This window comes from Homalodisca vitripennis, chromosome 8, assembly GCF_021130785.1.
Source record: "Homalodisca vitripennis isolate AUS2020 chromosome 8, UT_GWSS_2.1, whole genome shotgun sequence".
In the NCBI taxonomy this organism is placed as follows: Eukaryota; Metazoa; Arthropoda; class Insecta; order Hemiptera; family Cicadellidae; genus Homalodisca; species Homalodisca vitripennis.
Window position 1 is genome coordinate 37865317 of NC_060214.1, and position 19079 is coordinate 37884395.

A 19079-nucleotide genomic window follows, 5' to 3' on the forward strand; every position below is an offset into this window, starting at 1 on the left:
TTTGTTTTAAAGAGGCTTCAAGAGAAAGTATTAAAAATGTCTTTTCAAACCAAGAAACAAAAGAAAATCTAAAGTTTTTTACTGCAATAAAATAGACCTACCGGACCGTAAGTTAAGGTTATGTTTAGTTCTAGTGTGAATCAGCACCTATAAAAACTAATTATTACATACGTAAAAAGAAAGTTTAAAGAAAATGTTCTTTCATTTAAATTTATTACTCAAGTACTATAATAGTAATTTTGAATAGTGTTTGGTGTAATAAAACACACATTTTGTACATTTTAAGCATTTTTATTTATGGCCTTCTAATAATCCGGTGTTTTCACTAATCCGGCAATACCATAGTCTGATATCTGCCAGATTAATGAGAGTGTATTGTATATACAGAGTTTCTGAGGCAATGGAGCAGAAGATGGAAGGTCAGCACCATCGTGTGGAGGTACTGGGATAGTCTAAAATGTTAATATCTGTTTCGGAAATCAATTGCTTCAAATACAAGGTGTACCGGGTGGTCTAAAGGATTTCCATACAAATTTGGTATACAAAAAAGTGCAGTGATATCAGCATATCAAATGTGGTAAAAACCTCATAAATTGCTGGCGTCTTTGTGCGACAAACTGTATTGGGTGATATTTATTATAGTACACAGTTAAAATGTCAAACGAACCATTTATCTGTACTCAATATGTTTTGATGTATCGAGTAATGCCCAGTTTTTAAAATTTGTATTCCGTCTTCGGTATAATAATAATAAACTATGATGTTATGGTCTGTCAGCCGATGAATTTTCAAATTACACATTTGTCTAGTAGCATTGTATGCTTTGCTCCATAATTGTAATTTGATGTAAAAACAAACCATAAAGTAGTATACAGCTGTTTACATTTATTAGAGTATTAACCCTTCAGAGGTCGCGACACTGTCTTTTTCCACCGGGGTGTTACATTTTTGCTTACAACTTTTGAACAGAACTAGTTTGACGCTCCACCCCCCCTATACCTTCAGATGGACTCGCCCGCAACCAAATCAAGTGGCCACCCCCACCCTTCCGCCTCTTCAGTCATCAGCCGTACTGCCAACGTTGTATAACCTGTCATTTCCACCGTGCGCGACCTCTCGCGGTATCTAAAATTGTGATTGTTCTGTGTAGTGTATTATTGTTCGTTATTTTCATTTTGATTTCAATATGAATAGAAATGAAGAAGAGAGACTTGTGAATTTGTTGAACAGTGTCAAAAGGGAAGAAAGACAAGAGGAGGAAAGACTTGTAAATCCAGGTGCTATAAGAAGACAACTTTTTCTTGATAAGCCCGTTGTCGCTCCTATTGGTGAACTGGATTCCGATGATGAAGATGAAGATCATGTATCAGTGCAGGAAGAAGACACAGCGTCAGAACAATCAGGAGAGGAAGCGGAAGTACCGTTTTTTGGAAGCATCTCCAGTATATACAGGTAAAGATGGAGTAACGAAATGGAGTGTTCACTGTCCTAGACAGAATGTGCGAATACCTGCTGCTAACTTAGTTCGGCGATTACCGGGTGTAAGACAAAACTTTGATGTTCAAAACCCTGTTGCTGCTTGGAGGTTGTTTTACCGATGAAGTGTTAGGTAGCATTGTAACCTGCACCAACCAGCGTATACGAAAAGTTCGTCCTAGGTACACTTGTGAGCGTGATGCGGCTGACACATCCAGAAATGAAATAGAAGCATTTATAGGACTTCTTTATATGGCAGGAATCCTTCGTGCTTCTCATTTGAATCTATATGATTTATGGGCAACAGATGGTACAGGCGTGGAGTTTTTCCAACTGTATGAACTTGAGAAGGTTCAAGTTCTTGATCAGAGTGTTGAGATTTGACGATGCTGATACTAGGAAGCATCGGAAGAGGCTTGATAGGCTTGCACCCATTTCGAGATCTGTTTGAATTATTGGTAGAAAAGTGCAAAACAAATTTTTCTGTTTCTGAGTATCTTACAGTTGACGAGATGCTCGAATCTGTTCGAGGTCGTTGTAAATTTCGGCAGTTTATAAAAAACAAGCCTCCAAAATATGGTCTGAAAATTCATGCTATGACCTGTGCAAAAACATTTTATACCATGAATTTAGAGGTTTATGCTGGCAAGCAACCACCGGGTCCCTTTCAAATACAGAATTCTAGTCTTGCTGTAGTTTCCAGACTCGTCCAGCCTGTGAGTGGTACTGGAAGAAACATTACCACGGATAATTGGTATACATCCATACCCCTCGCCGAGACTCTCAAGAACGATCACAATTTGACTTTAGTGGGTACCCTACGAAAAAATAAAAAAGAAATACCACTTGAGTTAATAGATACAAGGAATCGTCCTGTATCCAGCAGCATGTTTGCCTTCAAAGATGGAAAAACTCTGCTATCGTACTGCCCGAAGAAAAAAAAAGTTGTTCTTCTACTGTCTACCATGCACCACAGTGACGAAATTGACCCTCAGTCTGGAGATGCTAAAAAGCCTTTCATTTTGACCTTTTATAATTCAACTAAAGGAGGAGTGGATGTTGTTGATGAGTATAAGACACGGTATTCAGTTGCGAGAACAAGCAATCGTTGGCCGCTTACTATCTTTTTCAGTCTTCTAAATACCATTGGCTAAATAGTTATATTGTGTACAAACATAAAAGAGGAGACTTTGACATTGTCCAAAGGGAATTCCTGAAGGGTCTCGCCAAAGATCTCTGTTTTAATTATTTGGTAGCTCGTCATGGGGAAGAAAGACTTCCAAGGCAGCTAAAAAGAAGCGTCACACAAATGCTGGGACTTCAAGAGGAGGAGAGGCCGCAGCCTGCAGCAAATCTTGAGGGACGTTGTGGTATCTGCAACTGGAGAAAAAACCGGAAAAGTAAAAACTACGTTTCACATCTGTCACAAGTACATTTGCAGGGAGCACACCATGTTTACTTGTTCTCAGTGTGCAGAAGAAGATGACGATGATTCCACAAGTGACTAATTGCAACTAAGCTAATTTCTTACAGGTTGTAAGATTTTTTTACAATATTTTTATATAATACAATATCATTTATTACATTATTTTTATACTAGAAGTCATGTTTCTATATTTAAATTACATTATTTAAGTATTGTTGCCTAATATTAATGTACAAGTATTTTTACCACAGTACTTCATTCTGTTACAATTTTGAAGTTTGTTTTGATAAATACAATACTTTTACAAATATTTTTACGATTTTACAATAGTAATAATACTTTAAAACAAAGTTTACATATTACTCATCATGTTAAATGTAAGTTTGTACAATAAAACTGTAAAATGTGTTCGTTTCATATTTTCTTATGAATCTGGTGGAATCCACCGTGCGCGACCTCTTACGTAACTGTTAGTGATGCGACCTCTGTAGGGTTAGTAATAATATTGATGTTTCCGTAGCAACGAGCTTTTGTTTGTTTTTTATTTCCAGTATTGCTGCCAAGTTCATAAGTGTTTGACGATCGGTTGTCGACATTAGTTTATTACACAAGTAGTGTTATTTTGTGCTTTATCTAATAAACTGTATTTTATTTATAACAATGAATAAAGAAAACTTTAGAGACAATGAAAACCATCTCTTACAAGTTTTAGACAAGAGCTCAAACAAATTAAAACAATTATACATGTGTACAATTTTGAATGAAACTCAAAATTTTATAAAAACGTGTCAAAATAATTTCATATTAAAAATATATTGTACTATATTTTATTTTTACCAGAAAAATATGTATTATATTCTTCAATTTATTACAGAAAAGTGTTTGCCATTTTTTTTAAATCTGGTATAATCGTCATGGAGAGATAACAATAAAGAATTCAATAATGCAGTCAACACTTTTCTAGATTGATTTATAGGTAATGGAACAATCAAATTGAGGTTGAAAAATGTGGTAGTTTTCCTATAGTAAATATAATATATATATATATATATATATATATATATATATATATATTATATTTACTCTATTCCCTTTATAGTCATTTTCATCAAAATTGTTCCTAACCTCTATTACATTTGCTCTCACTGATGAAATAAAAATTTTTTAATATGACTTCTAGCTGTTAGGGCACAACTCAGATTTTGTTAATATTGATGTGGACTGAATTAAATATGGCTTTGACAACACCAAAGAGAATGATGAATCAATGAGAGTTTGCCTCCAGGAAAATAACTGCTGCAATGAGAGTTTGCCTCCAGGAAAACAACTGCTGTCTTGATTTAGTCAAGAATCATTTAAAGTTTAATCGGGAGTTTCTACAATGCTAGGATCTTCAATCTCAAAAAGAAGGCACTATCTGTGGATAGAGCTGTACTTATATGTACATAATTCTTCCAACTAAGATTTGTGTATATTGGAAAGTACACCACAGTAAAGTACTACCACATTGTAGTATTTAGTTTCCAAAATAGGAGTAATTCAAAAAATTGACACGGTTTTCAATTCAAAAGTCACTGTTCTACTTTTGTTCTATTATCCTCTACCCCCATCACATTAAAAAACTAAATAATTTAAAATAATTCTAAACCAAATGACTTTTTGTCCAGACAGGAGAGACTCTATAGTCTCTAGGAGGACTTCAGAGTGTGTCCTTAGTGAGGTAGCAAGTTACTCAACACTTTCAGATGTTTTGTTTGAGTTAACTCTACAAGTTAATCTTATACTGTTACTTTCTTATTTATTGGTTGATCGTTGTATATATTTTGTATTGATGTTTCTTGTTGACTCAATGTCTTGTTGACTTGTTGAAATAATAAACTCATTAAAATTCAAGCTGTGGTCTATTACAAGTTTTAAAATGTTAGTCACCTTTAGAATTAGTGTTTATGTTATTGTGTGTGATTAGTTAAAAACCAAATTGTTAGATTTGGTGTGTTGGTAAATCCAGGGATATGGTACGCTCGTATGTTGTGAAAGTATAACAACTGATGCTTCTTCCAGATGAGAGAATGTGACCATCCCAAAGAAGACGTGACAGACAATCAACTTGGTGAGACAGAGGAGATGCACATCGTTGACTTCAGTGAACTGGCTAGCAGTTCTTTCAATCCGTTGAAGAGACTTGATGGATTAACGGACTCAAAGGTTTCAAGTACCACGAGTAAACATATAACACGTCCTGTTTTTAAAGTCTGTCAACTCTGTGAAAATCAGTGCTTTTCAACTTACAAAGACTTAATGGATCATTATAAATCAAGACATCATGTTTGTAAGTATCAGGTTAAAATTTGAATATTTTTATAAAGATTACAGTGTGAATAGACACTGATATAAGTAAAACATAAATCAGTTGAGATCTATCGAAGTAGATGTCTGTTAATCAAGTAAGTTTAGGAATAGGGGCCGTCCCTTGAATTACGTAATGCTAAAATCAGACTTTTCAGACTTCCCTTGTAACGGACTTGTATCAGTAATGCTAACTCCACTAAAAAAATACGTAAACTGCCACAAACCCCCTCCTCCCTCAATTATAATGTTTTAAAAATTGTAATATAATTTTAAAAAATTTCACTCCCAAGTAAAACGTGATTTATTAATATAAAACTAGCATTTCACAATGGTACAACATTGATATAAACTATCTGTTTCTTCTCGGAATGTGAATTTTAAACCTTAAAACACATCTACTTTTTTAGATCTAAATGCAACGAAAACGTAACAAGACAATCACTACACCATCGCTCGGCACAGTACTCACTACACACATACTATTACATTACATTATATACTATTACACTCGACTGTAATGCACATGCACAAATATCAGATGATAAGCGTCTGCTTGCCATTTGCCGCACGCTTTTCTGTACATGTCACCAGCCATACAGCACCACACTTTCTGTCAACTGCTATGGTGGATCACTAAGTAATTCTCTTTTACCAACTTGTATATTTGGATTCATGATAGACCATGTTTACCTGCAATGTTTCGTAAAGTTCTATCTGTACTGTCAACGTTTGGCTCAAATTTCAAAAACTTGTACTCGCCCAAAACAGATTTAAACTACCTGCTTTATCATTTAAGGGCACATTTATATGGAGGATTCAGATTTTATTCTGTTTGGTTTCCATGGGAGGGGGGGGAGATATAATTTATGAATGAATTTAAGCAATTCATTGTTGGAGTTAAATAGTTACGTAACACTGCATCAAAATCCTCCCCCCCTGGGGCGTTAGGTAATTAAGGGACAGCCCAGAGTATAACAAGATGATGGGATATAACAAATGCTGTGCAGTTAGTTGCCAGACCATAGCAATAGTGAGGAGTTGAGTTGATATAGCCTGTTACTTTCATAACTAAAGCTAAGAGAGAGGAAAGTGCACACAACACTTGGCTTGGAAAGAAATTCTGCAAAATTAGTTGCCAGGATTTAAGTGTGCAATAAGAAGATGAGGAAAATAGACCTCTTATGGTAAGTTGGTCTATGAAAGGTAAGGGGAAAGGGGAGTGCAGGTATTAATTAGGGGGTGGAAAGAAATCCAGTAAAATTGTTTCCGGACTATATTGATGAAAGTGTGACTGAAAGATTTAATGGTCATTAGTGATTCGTATATTTGCTCTTTCAAAAAAGAGCATCATAGACCTCTAAAGCTTTTGACGTGTCACATGATAAATTATTAGAGTCATTAATAGGGTTTGGGCTATCTGATGTGGCTCCGGTTTACTCTGTATTTATTGAACTGTATTTATTATATGTTGAATTGTAGTACGTAACCAAATTTAATCAGTTATCAGTGGTAAAGTCCTCTTTACAAACTCAGAAATATGGAGTACCTCAAGGGTCAATTCTTGGACGCATTTTTACTGTTTCATTACTATCAGAAAGGGTTGCACATTACATATACATAAAAACAATAAACTTATGCTAATCACTTAAATGTAATAGAAAAAAATAATGATGACAGGCTGCCAACGCTAGTTACTTATCATAGTTAATTTACAAGAAACACAAGCAAATTAATAATAGAAAAGCATTCTCTAGACTTTTACAGTAGCAGATATACAAAAATTAGATATAAAATTCCAAATGAAAAACTCTGAATTGAAAATGTAAAACTGTTAAAAACTTATAAAGAAATACTTAACTGGAAAAGTTATACAGGGTGTAACAAAATTCTCTACACAAACTTGAGGATATTGTTCCAGGGACTATAAGGAGCTGAAAACTAAATACAACTAATGGTTCACCTCTTTTCGCTTACTGATTTTATGTGTGTGGTTTTCAGTTTTATTTTGTATTTCAGAAACCAGTAAAAATATATAACTCAAATTTGGTAGTTTCATATTTCTTGCAGTATAAAATCAAGAAAAAAATTATTATTATATTACCATCACATCACGTTCTAAGATGGCGAGTGGTTGAATATGTTAAAGCCTAATATTGTAAATACTAATATAATTATGAAATAACATATCAGCCAAGAAATAATGTAGATGTAAACTTATAACTTTTTTTATGCATGGCAAAGTTTTTACTGTCTACACGTTTATGGCATTATTGACCATGCTTTACAACTGTTAAAAGCTTATATCTACATTATCTATTGACCAATTTTTATGATCTAGGTATTGAAATGTTTTTATCTATATTTACCAACGTTTATTATTCTTTAAAATTTGTCAAATCTTTTTTAGTTTTTACAGTGTTAAGCATTAAAAACGTAAATCATCCACCATCTTGAAACATAATATGATAATATAATATTACTTTTTCCATGATTTTAGACTGCAAGAAAAATAGTAAACCAAATTTGAATTTCATATCTTCAGACTAATGTCTGAAATAAAAAATAAAAACTAAAAAAACACATACAGAATGGCAAACGTTAAATAAAAATAGTTTCATCAGTTAGAACATTGGTTGTGTTTAGGCTCTCCCTCCTCTTGGTTTGTAGAACAATGTTCAAAAGTTTGTGAGAGTGTTTTGTTACACCTTGTACGGTATATATATATATATATATATATATATATAATCAACTAATCAATTTTTATAATAAAACATAGACTAGTATCAATCGATGGCAGAACAATCGAGCTATCGTTATTACTATGTATTATTACTCAATAAATCAAACTTAATTCCTCTATTTATCGTTAGAAGAAACGTCTTGTACAAGCAACTGTACTGACTGTGACCAGCTGATCGGGCTGACTGTCTAATTAGTTACATCTGGTGTCGTGTTTTGGTGTCTGCCTAATTGATTTATTTTGAGTTTATGTTTTGTATTGGTTATTAGTAGTATGGTTGATTAAGAAACACTCAATTTTAGGGACAAATCGAGTGATTTGAGAGAACTGTTAGCTGATTTGGAACCAGTTTCCTTATCAAGGTAGTTCAAGGTTTATTTTTTGTAAAATAAAAAACTATAGTAACAATAATAACCTAATATTATTATTCCTTGAGCTTTCCTGAAAACAATGACATACGAGATGTGTCCAAAAAGTATCTGACCTTGACGTCTGGCATGAACTGACGTTACTCGGTGGCAACGGCAATCTGGTCTCCTTCAAAGTACTCCCTTCCACAAGCCACTACCTTAGTCCAACGCTCCTCCCACTTCCGGAAACACTCCTTAAATTCATTTTGCGGAATGGCTAACAGGTCCTTTGTTGCATTTTGTTTTATTTGTTCAACATCGTAAAATCTTTTTCCTTTCAAAGGAATTTTAAATTTCGGAAATAGCCAGAAGTCACAAGGAGCTATATCAGGACTGTAGGGAGGCTGTCGTAGTTGGTTGATGTTGTGTTTGACCAAAAAACGCTGAATAAGATTTGAGGAATGAGCTGGCGCATTGTTGTGGTGCAGGATCCAGTCACAGCTTGTCCACAGTTCAGGTCGTTTCCTTCGCACTGCATCTCGTAGCCGCCTTAGGACCTCAAGATAATACTCCTTATTCACTGTCTGGCCTCTTGGAGCATATTCGTGATGAACAACGCCTGGTAAAAAAAAACTGTCAGCATTTTCTTGACATTGCTTCGACTTTGTCTTGCTTTTTTCGGCCGTTGCTCTTAGAGAGTTTTCCACTGTGAAGATTGAGCCTTTGTTTCAGGGTCGTAGCCATAAACCCATGACTCATCACCAGTAATAACTTTTTTAAATAGCCCTGGGTTACTTTTTATCAAATCCAGATTGTCCTATGCGATTTCAAGTCGACAGTTCTTTTGGTCTTCTGTCAGCAGCCGAGGAACAAATTTTGCTGAAACACGGTTCATTTTTAAATCTTTGTGTAAAATGTTACAAACTGACGATTTTGGTATTCCTAAATCTTCTTCCAGCTCTCGGACAGTCAATCGACGGTTTTCATTAATTGCTGCACGAACACGTTCAACATTTTCAGCGTTTCTGGCTGTTGAAGGCCTGCCAGATCGATCATCACTCTCCACTGATATGCGGCCATTTTTAAACCGCCTACACCACTCTTTTATTTGTGTATCGCCCATAGACACGTCACCATAAACTTTCTGTATCATAGTAATCGTCTCTGATGCTGAATGGCCAAGTTTTTGGCAAAATTTAATGCAAATGCGCTGCTCAACACGTTCAGTCATATTGAAATGCGACGCACACACACAGCAGTACTGTACGGAACAGAGCGCTGTGACTCACTGAGTGATTGGATCGTATTCAATGCCTAATATGGGAAGGAATAGGCTCACCCCTCCCCCCCCAATAACCGGTTCGAGCTGGTCGGTTACGCCGCGGCCGCCTACTGGTCGGCAGTCGGATACTTTCTGGACAGACCTCGTATAATAAGTCATATACAGATTGAATCAGTGTTGTAAAGAATTGTACAAAAAGGCTAAAATATGTTAGTGAATTTTGCCCAAAAGTTCAAAAATTGTTAAAAACTAAACATAAAAAAAAAATAAAAGCGCTAAAATTAAATATATATACATAGTTATTATTATTATTGGTAACTATAAAATTGTGCTCCTTTTTTATAATTTGGAATTTATATAAACCTCTCACACAAATGTGATGAGATAATGCAAAGTTATAAAAAAAATTAATAAAATACTATCAAGAATATTTAAATACCAAAATCATTTTAAGATAAGAAAATAATAATAAAATATAATTTATTAAAATATAAGTATAAAACTGTACATATTTTTTATATTTTTGAATTTTTATAAATCTTTTGCACAGGTATGATAAAATAGTGCAGTTATAAACAAATAAAAAAAATCATATCAAGCACATTTTAACACCAAAGTACTATATTTTGAAAATAAGAAACTAAAACTAAAGATAATTTATTATTTTCATATGGAATATTTTGAGAACAATATTGTGTATAATAAGTTGAGTATTCGAAGAATATTGAGAGGTATATAACAGGGCAGTATAAAGCTCACAAACAGCTGTAGAAAGGGTGCCAGTACAGAAGCAGACACTACCAATTTGAGGGTTACAATTAAAGTTTGCCATTTATATAAATTCAAAGAATATTGACAAGTTATTTGGTCTTCTTATCAAGTCTCGTTAGTTATTTAAACATGTTCTGTAAACAACCAAATACAAAGTAATTGAATCATAAACATTGAGGGTTCTATGATTTAGTGGTAGCATACTCGTCCAGCAATTAACAGATATTATTTTGATTCTTGGCAGAGCAATTGAATTAATCCCTGTTGAAATCACTTATATACTTTATTTAGAAATAATTTAAAATAAGTAATTTTGTATGAATTCTGAAACTGTATAATAGCTCATTTTGTTTTTTTTAGCATCTGTACCACCTCCAGCAAAAGCTGTAACAACTCCACCAACAAATGTGACCTTTAAAAAGCGTTTTCGTATGTTGAAGAAATCCAAAGATAAGAGTTCTAGCAGTCCAGATGGCCAAGATGTTTTCCATATTATTTCATTGAAGAACATTCCTGATAGAAGAAGAAAAGCTGCTAGAGAAAAGATTGCAGCTTTATTAGATTTAATTGCAGAAAAAGATGTAGATCCCCAGGAGATACAATTATGTATATGAAGTTAAAGCAATTTTTTGCTTTAAATTGTGCACATTGAATAAGTATATTTATGATCAAAGTATCCTATTTTAATTTTAGTGGAAATATTAATTTTAGGGTGCATTCATTTACGCTATTTGGTCTTGGTGAATAAGTCTTTCCAGATAATTATGTAATCATTTGTGTTCCTTAATCCAAGCACTTTGTAAAAGACAAGACGTCAGAGTTTTGTAAAATTTAGCATCTATTTCTGAGTTGTGAATAACATATTTAAATAATTTTCTACAGTAAACAGGATTTGGAAACAGATTATTATGTTTTGCTACTGGTAATTTTGTGAGGATTTTGTATATATTTAACTGTAAATTTGTATCTTTTGTATATATTTAACTGTAAATTTGTATCTTTTATATATATTAACTGTAAATTTTTATCTTTTGTATATATTTAACTGTAAATTTGTATATGTTGTATATATTTAACTGTACATTTTGTATAGTGTAATACAAATTAAAAGTTGGTTAATGTATATAATTATTGTAAATATATTACCTAGTAACTTAAATTAAGAAAAGCCAATTGACTGTAAAAGTTGTGTTCTTCAGGTAATAAATTTGTAACAATTTTATTTCTAATTTTTATTTTCTCCTTTATAAATCTGGAGTAAGCGATCTACTACAGTTTTGGCTCATGATTCACACAAGCAATTAGAATTATCAGCATCCTGCCTAATTACTTAGTATAATAATTTATATACATGTTATTATAATTTATTCAGCAAAGTGGTAGATTTTGTAGAAATGTGCATATGCAATCAGCCTCATGACAGAGTTTTTAGGAGATTTTGGATTTTCTCCGGTCATGACCTCCAGAATGAGTAATTATAAACAAATTTTATTCTATTACTTTTTCAATATCACTTAAGGTTTCAAGATGGCGGTCATTAAAAGTTTGAAAAGAAATGGTTATACATAACTTCTTATGCATTATAGTGCAAAACAATAAAGTGTCATTTACAATACTGTTTGTTCCAACCTGTGTTTTTTAATATCACGTACGGTATCCAGATAGTGGGTGTATAAAGTTCTAACTAGAAATTATTAGGTAGATTTCATAGAAATTTGCTTATTGCAATCATCGTCATGACAGATTTTCTGGAAGATGGATTTCCATGACCCCCAGGATCTAGTAGACCCTTGGTATGGCTATTACATTTCAATTTAGTCCAATTGTACTTCAGTGCACTGTGAAATTTCCTATAAAATAGGTCCTGTCACTTTTTGTATCTCCAAAGGTTATAAGTCATTAAACACCCTCAAAATAATTTTTTTTATATCCAGAAAATAAATAAACACTATGGTCTACATTTAACAACCTGGCAAATCCCATCTCCGAATTCAAATTATCACATAAATCCTCTTATTCCCCCATTTTGGTGAAACCTACCTCTTAGGGGCTGAGGGCACAGCCCCCAGCGAGCCAAAAACGAGTAAATAACATGTAACCGTTTCTTTCCCAAGTTTGAGAATGGTGGTCATTCGCATTTGGGCATAATTTTATCTTGTTAAAATTTTTGTCTAACAGGTATTCAAGATTATGGACTTTCTAAATGTTTGAAAAGCTTATGATTATATTAACAGGATAACCTTAAAGGTTGTCCCATCAGTGTTGTGCTAATCACATATCTAAACTAATAATGCATCATCATCATCATATATATATATATATATGTATATAAACACACACACACACACTAGTAGTTGCCCTAGGCTTCGTATGCAATTTCCTGTTGAAAAATAGTTTATTATATCTACGTATACTTTTTCTATCACATTCTAAACATTCCTGAGATAATTGATAGTCGTTCCTTCTTGCGCCTCTTTGGCGCATTATGAAGGTATGTACCATATTTTCTATCTCTATCATTCGTGGATTTTGCTAGTAAACAAATGTTTCTGCCTCTTTTTGAACTTCAGCTGAAAGTATTAACAGATATACAGGGTGTTTCCAAAAGGTGTTCCAATATTGTGGTATTTTGTTCTAGACGTGAAAATAAGCAAAAAACTTCATAAGGGGGTATGTCCTAAAACGTTTAGTTTTCCGTCTATCTGTCTGTATGTGATTTTTACCAAAAAATTTATATCTTAAATTCACAAAATAACTTTGAACATTTAAACAATCTAATGTTTCTGTGGATTGACTGCTAAGTTGGTATAGTCAATAGTCAATATATTGAGAATAATCATTAAACGTCAGACATATCCAAGGTTACTATACAGAAGGTTGCCTCAGTCGCGTGCGCACACACTTGGCGCACACGTCACACTCAGACCTCCCCCACCTACACTAGCCGCTGTCAAGTGCCGCTAACATGTGTTCGCTCAGACGCTCTACGATTAACCAGTTCAATGTATTTATTATCATTATTAGTGACCACGTTTTGTAAAAGTTTGGATGATTTAAGTGTGTGAGATGCCTGGGGAACGGTGTGCAGTAGCCGTTTGTAACAACAGCCGCGTTAAAACACGTAAGTTGTCAGAAGAAAGTAATAAGGTATTTTATCACAGATTTCCTAAAGATCAGTCATTGTCAAAACAGTGGGCACATTTTTGTAAACGGGCGGATAAATATTTTAATCCTCTTACTTCTGTTATTTGTTCTGATCATTTCACAAGTGAGTGTTATGAACGTGGTTTAAAAGCAGAACTTTTAAATTTAGCCCCTAAGAAATTATTAAAGCCAAATGCTGTGCCTACACTGTTTTCATGCTCTGAAACTGCTACAGTGTAAGCATTCAACAAAATAAAATTATTTCTAGCGAACGAGACAAACGCATTAAGAGCAGGGATTCCAAACAGATTGTAGAGTATATTTTAAACAATGAATCTACTGAAAATGAAGCCAGTTTAGAAGCTCCGGATATGAATGAAACCCTGTTAAAAGAAAACAGTGAACTTAAAGAAAGGTGCTCAAATCAATTTTAACAAAAAATCAAATTGATGTATTGCTTAGCATGAAAAAACAAGTAGCTTGGACAAGTGATGAAATCTCGTTGGCTTTTACTCTAAGGTACCTTAGTAAGAGATGTTATTTGTTTATAAAAAGAAAGATGAAAATTCCCCTCCCATGACTTTCAACGCTTCAACGTTGGGCTTCACGTTTTGTAATTGATCAGGGGCTGTTTGTTTCAGTGTTCAAATATCTCAAAGTAGCTAGCTCTTCATTTAAAGAGCACGAGCGTGTGATTATTTTGCAATTTGACGAAATAAAAGTCAAAAAAGTTATGGAGTACGACTCCAAGAACGACCAAATTGTGGGTCCGCACAGTCAAATGCAAGTTGTTTCAGCTCGAGGACTTTTTGCAAACTGGAAGCAACCCCTTTACGTTAAGTTCGACACACAAGTTACTAAAGAGATTCTATCGACAATAATTATGAAATTAAAAGAAACAGGCTATACCGTAAAAGCTTGTGTAAGTGACATGGGAGGTGGAAATGTAGGATTGTGGAAACAGCTAGAAATAACTACCAAAAAGACATAATTTGTTCCTAACCCCTCCTCCAACGAAAAGGTATACTTATTTGCAGACGCTCCTCATGTTTTGAAACTAATTCGCAACTGGTTTTTAGATACTGGTTTTGAACTTTCTAATGATCAATTTGTCCAAAAAGAGCCAGTTTATACAATTCTAAATATGGAAGAAAATGAGGATTTAAAAGTATGTCATAAATTAACGACAGCGCATTTCACTGTTCAAAAATCTGAGCGTCAAAATGTGCGGAAAGCTAGTGAACTAATGTCTCACACAACGGCAACAGCCTTGAGACATTACTTAAGAAATTACGAAGTTGCACAGTCCACAAGCAGTTTCATTGAGCTTGTGAATAAATGGTTTGACATGATGAACTCCTACAGTCCTCAACAATTTGGAGAGTACTCTCAAAGAGCGTATGGACAAGACTTGGCAAACAAAATGAAATAATAACATAATATTAATAAACTTTTATCACTTTTAAACATTTATTTTATGTACGATGTACATTTCGGAATCATTGATTCCATCTTCAGGTACAAATAAGGTTAAGTTAAAATAAATAATTAAAATTAATTTGTCATGTGTTTTTTACTACCTTGGTGGCTAAATTTGTTGTATTTAATTTTATGTGAGATCATTCATTGTATATTGTTTAAAAGTCTATCGAATAATAAATTTTTTGTTAGAAAATCTTTGTCATTTAATAATATATTATGATTAATTTTGGCACTTTTGTAAATTTCAAAATGTTCTAAAGTAGATAATAAGCGACTTTTTTTGCTTGTGTGTAAAATTTCAAGATTGTTTTCGATGTTAGTGTATGTATGGCCGGTGTTGTTTAAATGGTCTGCATATTTTGAATTTGATGATGTTTTCAATGCTTTTATGTGTTCATTAAATCTAATTTTGAATGATCGGGCCGGTTTGTCCAATATATAGTGGGGATTGACAATCGTTGCAATTTAATTTGTATACTCCACTATTGTTGAATTTTGAATTTTGATTTTGGTTTGTTGAATTGTTTTTGTTTTTGATTAAAAGTCCAAGGTTGTTCGATGTTTTGAATGCCAATTGATATCCTTGTTTATAAAATGATTTGTTAATTTTGTGATAATGTTTACGAGGTAGTCTGATTGAATGTATTTGATATTTCTTTTCTTCTTTCTTCTTATTTTCTTTCTTTTTGTAATTCTTCAATAATATATCAATCTTGCTTGGTTATATCCATTATTTTGGGCTATGTATTTAATAATGTTTAATTCTTTATAAAAATCTTCATTTGTCATTGGAATTTTGTGTAATCTGTCGATCATTGATTTGAATGCAGCCATTTTTTTGGTGATATGGGTGATTCGATGAGGAAGGAATAACTAAATCTGTGTATGTCGGTTTTCTGTAAATTTTGAAATTGTGTTTTTTGTTGATCTTGGTTATAGTCAAATCAAGGTAGTTTATTGCATTATTTTCTTCAATTTCACTGGTAAAATTTAGATTATGATGGATTTGGTTTAAGTAGTTTTTGAACATGTCTATTTGTCTTTCATTTCCTTTGAATAGACATATTATATCATCAACGTATCTGTAATAATAAATTATTTGTGTTAGATGTTTGTTTTTATCGCTTAGTATGAATTTGTCTTCTATGTTGTCAAGGAATATATCAGCCAATAATCCGGATAGTGGTGATCCCATTGGTAATCCTTCATGTTGTATGTAGTAATTGTTGTTAAATGTAAAGTAATTTTGTCTTAGAGTTACTTTTGTGAGTTCAAGTATTTCTTCAATTTCTTGTGTATTTAGAATGTTCTGTTCTGTTAAATTATTTTTAATTATGAGCATTTGTTTCTTGGATTGGAACATTTGTGTATAAATTTGTTATATCGAAGGATACAAATTTACTATTGTTTGGTATATCTATATAATTAATTTTGTTTAATAGGTCAATGCTGTTTTTCAGTCTTATGTCAGTTTTAAATTTGTAATGTTCTTTAATTTTGCTGTCCAAGTATTTTGCTAAATTATAAGAAGGAGCATTTTGAAAATTTACTAATGGTCTTATTGGGTAGTTTTCTTTGTGAATTTTTTGGCAAACTTTGAGGATTGGTGCAGAAGGTTTCATCATTTTTAATTCCTGTTTTTTGTTATTCGGAAAAATATGATTAATTTTGTTTTATGCATTTCTTGATATCTTTTTGAAAGGATTCTTATTTAATAATTATTAAAATAAATAATTAAAATGACAAATTAATTTTTAATTATTTATTTTAACTTAACCTTATTTGTACCTGAAGATGGAATCAATGATTCCGAAATGTAACATTGTACGTAAAATAAATGTTTAAAAGTGATAAAAGTTTATTAATATTATGTTATTATTATAAAACACTTTTAGAGGCTACATCTCAAAAATGAAATATTAGACGAAATGTTGAAAACGATGACAACAATGAGATGCTGTGGGAAAAAGTCCTTACAGTTGTTTCAAAATGGGTGCATTATATCTATCATATCACTAAAAGAGTTGTTAAAAGATCTCAAAACATCGTACGACATTAAATACATTCTCACTTATAGGTTTAACCAAGACTGTTTAGAGAATCTATTCTCTCAGATTAGAACGAGAGGAGGACTAAACGATCATCCTACCCCATTAGATACCATATACCGTCTGCGAATGATCATTCTTGGTAAAACTCAAGGCTTATTACAGCAAATACTAACACTAACAACAACGAAGACACGTCAGAAACAATCGTTAGTAAAGTATTGCGCGTAGCAGGAGTAAACGTGATCGAAACTACATGCCCTTGCTTCGATACAGGTCAATCTTCAGTGGAGATGACACAAGATAAACTTCCATGTACACCAGGACCAAGCAACCACTCCGTTGATTGTAAAAATGATGCCTTGGAGTATCTTTCAGGATGGGTGGCCAAGAAGCTAAAAACAAGTTACCCATATCTTACGACAGTTCAAGATGAAGAGAACGTAAAATTTCCTGAAATCGGCATGAATGATTCATGGATTAAACATTTATCATATGGAGGATTGACTCATCCATCACCAGAATGGCTCAACCAAGCAAAGTGGATGAACGAAGAATTTGAATCATTTCATAAAAAATACCTTTCCAAAGAACCATATTACTAATATTTCATAGAAACAAGTAAGCTTTTGTAGTGTTCATTTCTTTCAATGCGCTGAGCGAAACTGTATTTATGAATAAAATAGGTTTGCATGTTTGTAACTTATTTTTTAAATTGAAAAATATTGAATAATAAATTTTTTTTGATGGTATGTTATTTGCAGGCGTAGTAATTTTGTTACATAAAATAAAGAGCTACAGCAAGTTATAGTGTTATTTACATTTAAATTGAGATATTTCAAATGCTTTAGTTGTATGGCTTCAAATGGACGGTTATATTTGTTTTATTTAGGATATATACTACTTAAAGTTAAGAAAAATAAGAATATATTAAAATTTTGTTTATGTAGGTACATCATTGTTGTTTCCAGTTTTATTGTTCATTATATAGATACATTCTAAATCATCTTTGATTTGGAGTATTGACATCAAATAAATGTATTACAGTAAGGTAAAGTATGCAAACTTCTTCACATCTCCAGCTTTAATATTATTTCAATGTATATTTATATTCTAAATATTTCTCACCATTTTCAAGCTAGCAAATACAGATGCGTCTATTAGTATGCAATATAATTTAAATTAAACCGAAAACCCCGTTGAAATGTATTTTCTAAAGTTCTGTTATAACTACAAAAGGTTTTTTTTCAGGCGTCGTAAAACGAATGACAATGTCAGTTATCCAGAAATACCCTTGTATTCCGGAAGAGATCGCCAGAGTATTCATAAAACAAAGGACCATAATTAGAATGAAGTTTCTAAACGAAAAAATGACTCTTAAAAGAAAGACCTAGTGAGTGAAGACAGGAAAACTTCAAAGAAATATAAAAAACTCACGACTTAAAAGTGTTAACATAAGTCTATGATACTGATTGTAGAAATTTTCTAATAAAACACGAGATTTTGATAATTATTGATTTATTTATCCGTTTGCTACGTACTTTTTATTAAATGAAGTAGAAACTATCTTAAAGGAATAAAACATTCTCAAAGTAAAACAAATCAATATAGGTATGCATTAAAGTTGGTTTTTTTTAAAATATTGAGATCAATGTATATTCATAAATACACCAATTATGTCATGCAGTAGTACGTAATAGTAAAAAAAGGATTTAAAGGATAATGTATCCCAAGAACAAATACAAAATATATCGGTAAATAACTGGCCCTAGCGACCCAAACAATAGGCTTGAGCAGAGAGAGCGCGGGCACAGGTCGGCGTGTGACGTCAGTGCCGCGGTGGCTATTGTCTACACACGCCTTACCGGACTGAGACAACCTTCTGTATAGTAACCTTGAGACATATCCTCTGGTTTGACACAATACCTCTACCATATCCTGGAAACAACAATACATTTAGTGCAACCCCAACAACCGTTCTAAACTAATATGCCCCCATACCTTACAAATT

At 32.8% G+C, this 19079-nt stretch overlaps 1 protein-coding gene across 1 annotated transcript in view; it reads left to right on the forward strand.

Annotated features, from left to right (window-relative positions):
* LOC124368110 overlaps positions 1-11616 on the forward strand; it is a 35709-nt gene extending 24093 nt beyond the window's left edge. The window contains exons 13-14 of the mRNA XM_046825385.1: positions 4964-5231; positions 10755-11616. Of these exons, the coding sequence (XP_046681341.1) occupies positions 4964-5231; positions 10755-11008 (522 nt within the window). The 3' untranslated portion in view covers positions 11009-11616. The remainder of the gene's footprint in view (positions 1-4963; positions 5232-10754) is intronic.
* Positions 11617-19079: the final 7463 nt, after the last annotated feature.